Raw genomic sequence first — 6,776 nt, 5'->3', positions numbered from 1 at the left:
ATGAAGTCGCACAGACCCAGGCAGGTGCTGGTCATTCAAAAGCTAAATGCAGAAAATATAAAGAGGCATATCTCGCTCTCGGTTTCACTCACCGTGTCTATATAAAAAAATAATTGCATATTAAATCGCAATCGCAATATTGGTAAAAAAAAATCGCAATTAGATTATTTTCCAATATTGTTCAGCCCTAGCTGACATCTGCTGAAACAGTAGGATAGGGAGTTCTCATCTTACCCTTGTTTTTTGGCATAGTCCAGATATCCTAAAAGAATCTCATGGTACACGCTTGTTCTCAGACAACGTGGCTGAAAGAAGTGGACACTGTCCAGGTAGGATATGTAAACCCGTCTAAAGGATGGATGGGGGGGGGAGAGAGTAAGAAGGAAACCAAAACAGGCCCATCAAATTATAAAAAGCAGTTACAGATACCTGACCTTTGATTAGGGGGTGGACAATCTGAGCCATACTCTTGCACGTGCATCCCAAAAAAACAGACATCAACACCATCAACATCCTCAAATGCAAATAAAGCTTTCGTTCTGTATGGGAAAGACTCTGCCATCTCTCCACTATCCACAAACCTGTGAAAAGAAAATGATGTCATTAAAATCCAAGCAGACAAGTGAAAGTGACATGTGAAAAGTGAAAGTGACATGTGGCCAAGTATGGTGACCCATACTCGGAATTAGTGCTCTGCATTTATCCCATCCAAAGTGCACACACACAGCAGTGAACACACACACACCGTGAACACACACCCGGAGCAGTGGGCAGCCATTTTTGCTGCGGCGCCCGGGGAGCAGTTGGGGGTTCGGTGCTTTGCTCAAGGGCACCTCAGTCGTGGTATTGAAGGTGGGAGAGAGCACTGTACATTCACTCCCCCCACCTACAATCCCTGCCGGTACGAGACTCGAACCCGCAACCTTTGGGTTACGAGTCCGACTCTCTAACCATTAGGCCACGACAAACAAGCCATGATGACAATTATTACAAATTATAGGCCTGCCTCGGTTTTATAGCTTTACACTATACATCAGAGTAAACAAATGTGGCTTCACAGCAAGAATATAAATGACTGACTGTTTTTAAGGAACTATTCTTGAAAAGTCCAGCAGATAAATGTGTTGTATTAAATGTGAGTGTCTGGTCATAATCTATCCTGTCTCACCTAGACTTCATGCCTGGTTTGACTTCCACCACTTTGTCAGAGACATGAACAACACGAATAGTGACTTCACCAGATTCTGGGTGATTATGTCGCTTCACAAAATCATTAATCCGCGTTTCCAAGTAGTTGCCTAGTTTGGTCTGTGGAAGCCCTGAAGGTAAAAAAAAAAAAGGTTTAAATGTCATTACTAATTGGATTATCAGTGAGAAAAAAAAACAAGAGAAAATGGAATTACATACTTTTAGCAGCATATTTGTTCTCTTTACGGGTCTTGTTGGACTTCTTCAAACAGCCATCACACACAAAGCTAAATAAGGGGAAATAAAAAGGAATCTTGGGGTTAGAAACAAAGAGCAGAGTCAGTTGACAGTTGAATTCAATTTTTTTGCAGCAAACTCACCCTGATGGCCATATAGTGTCATTGTGCAAAACACAGATCTGATGCATCTTACGACTACAATCCATACATTCCACAAATCTACAGAGAAAAAAAAAAGTGTTAATCCTGAGAATTTTGATGAGAGAACAAGGCTATATGATGGAATTAAGGCTATATGAACCTACAGCTCAGGGTCGAGCATGTCATTTTTCTTCTTTTCAAACTGATCCTTGTTGATCGATCTGAAAATACATGCAAATTTTAGCACTATTAAAACAAGAAAATGATTCTGTAGTATCAAAGGGTGCATTTATGGTCTTGAAAAATCTTGATTCAAAATCTCAAAAGGGCAAAATCAAGTTTACTGAGATTTATTGTTATGGACTGCATTCATAAGTTTAATTTTTTTTTCTCTTAGGCCCTTTACATGGCAATTACTATGCATTTTCTATGTTCAGAAAATGGATGGCACTTGACTACATAATGAGTTTTTTGTGTTTGGATCACTAAAACCACATTCAGAGGTGGTCAGGGACAGATTATGACCGCAGTCAATGGGAGTAAATGCTTGTCCATATTACTTGTGTAGCTGAATGCAGATACTAAATTACTCTAACAACTAAAAATATCTGTCAGCCTGACAGAACGATAGAAAATTTACTACAAAGTCCATTTGTATCCATAGATAAACTGTTTTAACTCTTGGTATGTGCCATTGTTATCACAAGAACTCATACTGCAGACACTAGAAAAAAACGACAAACTTGTTTTTTGATGCAGAAAAAGATCACACTGTAATAAGACACTGATTAAAAATAGTGGAAAAGAGAAGTCGCTTACGTTTGAGGTTGGGATGGGTCATCTCCCAAGGACACACTCTCACCCTGGATCTCATTGAAACACTTCTCACAGAAGTGATACCTGTCAGCAAGAAGCCCATATTTTGGTGAACTACACCATGCGCCAACACCACAGCCAATCACAGAGAGGTAACGAGGAGGTAGCCACCAATCAGTGCAGGACAAGGCAGGGCAGACAGGCCAAAGGGGGAGCGCAGGACAGGGTCGTCGCCAGAGGAACCAATCATGATGCAGGATTTTTGAGCAGGGGTTTTGAGCAGGGAGGGGTTTAGGTGCAGATGATTGGTCAGATGAAAGCAGGCGATAGCAGACACGACAAACGTCAAAGTACAGTGGAGAAGAAAAGGGTCGACAAAAAAAAACATTAGACAAGACAGAAATGGATGAATAAGGAGGGAGACAACAACAGAGACAAGCAGAAAGCCAAAGCAAAGCACAGATTAGCATTTACATGTATAATGAGGAAAAATCATTATAGCAAATCAGGAGCAGAATCAATTGCGAAGGGTGTCGAGACTTATGGACACATGAGCACATTAAACATGAACAAAAAGACTGCAGCCATAAAGTCAAGCAAACAGGCATTTTAAAGGTGTCATTTAAAAAAATAAGAATTGCTCCTTTCATGACACTGGCATTAATCAATGTACAAGAGCAAAGTTGTACATTTTGTATAGATTTACAAGCAATTATTGAAATTAAATTACTGAAATAATTGAAAATCATGAGAAGACATTAAAGGGGTCATACCATGAGAAATACAACTCTTTTACATATATTTTATCTATGTATTATGAAAACATTAACATATAACCAACCACAATTTAATTTAAAGAAACGCAGAGATGGTGAAAATGGCCTTGTAAAAATTGACCATTTTTGGTTCAAGAAACCTTGACAAAATATAAGTAGACTTTTGGAGGGTTAAATACATATATAAATAAATATTGTTTTAATAATTAGATGTAGCATAAAAGGAGCACACTTTAAAATGCCAGGTCTTTTTACACACATAGGAGTTTACAAGGGACTGATTGGTGGAAAAGGTGGGATAATAAGACACTCTTATCAACTGTGGTGCAATTGTCAGTTCACTTTATGCGGCCAGGTACAGTGGGGAAAAAAGCTGTTTAACATGTTTCACATGCATATGTAATAAATAATCATAACATGGGTCATTCAGGTATATATGTATGCTTGTGTTTCCGTTGATATTGGCCTCAGTTTTAAGTTCCTTACCTGTTCTGAAAACTAAAGTAAGCAGCATCTCGTGGTATAGTGCATAGCTGCTTCCCATAGCAGCACAGAGTTTGGGGAGAAAACTCAAACTGTGAGAGAGAACAAAAAAAGCATTAGCCAGTGTCATGTTGGCGAAAACAACCATGCAAAACTGCTTGAAAAATCAGCCAATTATCCTTTAATAGTATGGTTATGTGAAACAAAAAACAGCACTGTATTAAGATGGCTGTGACCAGACAGCAGACGTACTGGTATTCCCAGTAGTGAAGGGTCCACAGGCTGGCGGAAGGGCAGAGACTCAGGGTCCTGGCGGTAAAGAGACTCCAGTGTGGGCATCAGGGCCTGCCTCAGCTCCTCTGGTTTAAAAACTGGTGACAAAGCAAGTAAAAGAAACAGGATTACTACAAAATCAGTTCTTAAAATCTGTATCGCGTACCTTGTCAGTGTCGTGCGCTTTGCTTGGCCAGTTTTTTATAAACTATTTCTTACTATGTGTCAGTAAGTTGCTGTTATTTTAGCATGCGTGTTTGCCTCAGTGTTATTTTTTTTAGGATTACTGATGAACTTTTTGAAATGTTGTTGTATGCATTTGTCATTTTTATTTAATTTCTTTTATTTTCTTAAATGTGTGTGTATATATATAGTATTTATAGAGTTTTAGCTTTTAGTTTTAATTACTTTTTCTTATTTGTAAGTCGCTTTGGATAAAAGCGTCTGCTAAATGACAAAGTAAAAGTAAAAGTAAAATCTCTGATGCAACAATGAATATTTTAGCCATACATCAGCAACAGTTAACCTGTGGCATGCATGAAAATATTTGAAATCAACACTTCAGTCATTACTGATGGTGAGATTCAATGTAAGCAGGCCTAAAGCATCAAATTGCTAACACATCTGTGGTCAAGTAGTAAAATGTATCTGTTGAAGTGTGAGATTTATTAATTATGTTGCATGTCTATTTAATTGTTGCCTACATTATATGTAGTAATCCTGAAGACATTGATTAGCTTGTTCAGGTGTGTTTGATTAGGGTTAGAGCTGAACTCTGCAGGACTGCGGCTCTCTAGGACCGAACTTGCCTACCCCTGGTATAGAGCATCAATACCAAGGTTCCAGTGGTTGGTTTTGTACTGCAGACAACCTTAGCAGCTAAAATACAAAGGTGGGTTCTGATCATACTTTTCTTTTTGTTAGGGACTCCAGAAGGTGAACTGTGGGTTGCTGTAGACCCTGAACCTTCCTCCTCTTCTTTAGGCTCAGTCTTTATCTCTGGCTTTTTGTCCTCCCCAGCTGCAGCTGAAGAAGTCTCCATTGGCACACCATCACTCGGCTTCTCTTTCTGTATCTGATAAGTTACAAAGAAAGCAGTCGATCCACATGGAATAATTTTTAAAGAAAGAGGGGAGAATTAATATTCTTCAGACTTTGATTCTTGTTTAATGAAAATAAAACTTCCATTTCTTACCTCAGGCTTTTCCTTAGCGTTAATGTCTTCTTGTTTGCCTGTTTTTCCTCCTGTCATGTCTTCTTCATCTTCATCCTCATCCTCATCCTCTTCTACTTTCTGCTTGACCGCCACCTTAGACTCAAGGGTGGTTGCGGAGTCTGAAGGACCCTGTTGAAATGATGTGTCCGCACTGCTGACGGAGGCAGGGGTAGCAGCCTGGCCATCCACTGGTAGAGAACCCTTATGAGACAACTTAAGACAGGAAAGAAAAAAACAAAAAAGGTCAAAAATGAAAAGATCCAAAACTAAGGCCACCAGTGAAAATGTCACTGAAATTAAGTAATTAATTATCTATGATTTTCCGGTAAATAATGAAGTACATTTATATTTTTCAATTTAAGCTTAATAATGAGTGCCATACTTCTGAACCATAAACTGTACTTGAATTTAAGATGGACTGCAATTTATAAAGTGGAATGCATTAGGAACATTTTTCTGCATTTTTTAATACTTCAGAGAATGGGCAAGACTTTATAAATGAGGCCCCAGGATTTTTGTTGCATACCAAACAGCAGTACTCACTGGAGTGCGGGGATACTGGCTGGCATTTGGCGTAGAGAGGCCACTATGAGACACAGCAGGAGGAGTTCCTCCTAATGGCTGCTGCTGAGGCTGCATGGCATTGTCAGAACTGGCGGACAGAGGTAACTGCTGCTGACTGCCGCTCATTGCTAACTGGGGTAGGCTGGGTGTGTGAGGCTGGGGTGTCTGGGAGCCCGGCGTGGGCGTGGGTGTGCGGCTATGAGCTGGGGAAGGAGAATTCTGGTGGAAGGGTGGGCAGTGGGGGAGGTTGATGGACTGTGTTGGGGTGGACGATGGAGGCACCGCACTCATGCTGTTGGGACCCAGAGAACCCACTGAAGACCCGCTGCCTGCCCCTCCAGCAGACCCAGGCTGGGCTAAAGGACTGCCGATTGGTAAAGATGATAAAGTAGGCATTTGCCCCTGCTGATAAATAAAAAAAAAAAAGAGCAAACTCTGAGAATGCATTCATGATGCAGTTGTGAACAAGTATCACATATGATGCATTGCAGCTCTAGAATGTTAAATGACAAAGACTCATAATTGGATTGTACATTAAGAATGTAATACATTTCAGAGAACATCTATGCTCTCTTACTTGAGTGACAGTGCTGTCATTTCCTGGGTGTGCCATGTCAACAGATCCAGCTCCAAGAGCAGGATTTGAACCTTGAAACTGTCCAGTTTGCATGTACTGATTTTGCATCTGTGCAACATTTGGCTGTGGCATCCTCACACTGCCCATGCTTCCCTGAAACAGCCAAAACATTCAGCATTAAGAATAAATATTTTGTACACACACTTAAAACTAACTTTAACCATAAAACTACAAAAAGTATCACTTCCAGTCACAGTAATGACCTGGTTAAGAGGTGTGCTGAGTGGAAGAGGAGGTGTAGATCTCTGGCCCATGGACTGCATTCCCATATGGTTCCCAAAGGGATTAATGCCTGCAATGCACAGAGAAGAAGAGAAAATTTATAAATATATTAATTTTTTTGAGAAAGAAAAAATGCACAAAGTTTCCTGTGACGGGTAGGTTTAGGTGTAGGGTTGGTGTAGTGTGATAGAAAATACGGTTTGTTCAGTATAAAAACCATT

The 6,776-nt window shown here is 40.0% G+C and overlaps 1 protein-coding gene across 1 annotated transcript in view; it reads right to left on the bottom strand.

The window, feature by feature from the left end:
• Window positions 1–6,776, bottom strand: part of LOC107734181 (histone acetyltransferase p300-like) — a 32,486-nt gene that overhangs the window by 7,457 nt on the left and 18,253 nt on the right. Inside the window, 14 exon segments of the mRNA XM_016546056.1 lie at window positions 235–348; window positions 435–581; window positions 1,169–1,319; window positions 1,408–1,475; window positions 1,569–1,646; window positions 1,733–1,789; window positions 2,388–2,498; window positions 3,647–3,853; window positions 3,855–4,014; window positions 4,826–4,991; window positions 5,112–5,345; window positions 5,676–6,101; window positions 6,274–6,426; window positions 6,537–6,625. Of these exon segments, the coding sequence (XP_016401542.1) occupies window positions 235–348; window positions 435–581; window positions 1,169–1,319; window positions 1,408–1,475; window positions 1,569–1,646; window positions 1,733–1,789; window positions 2,388–2,498; window positions 3,647–3,853; window positions 3,855–4,014; window positions 4,826–4,991; window positions 5,112–5,345; window positions 5,676–6,101; window positions 6,274–6,426; window positions 6,537–6,625 (2,161 nt within the window).

Source organism: Sinocyclocheilus rhinocerous, unplaced genomic scaffold (assembly GCF_001515625.1).
Source record: "Sinocyclocheilus rhinocerous isolate Xijiao unplaced genomic scaffold, SAMN03320098_v1.1 scaffold820, whole genome shotgun sequence".
Lineage (NCBI taxonomy): Eukaryota > Metazoa > Chordata > Actinopteri > Cypriniformes > Cyprinidae > Sinocyclocheilus > Sinocyclocheilus rhinocerous.
This window is presented reverse-complemented; position numbering and strand designations above follow the sequence as displayed.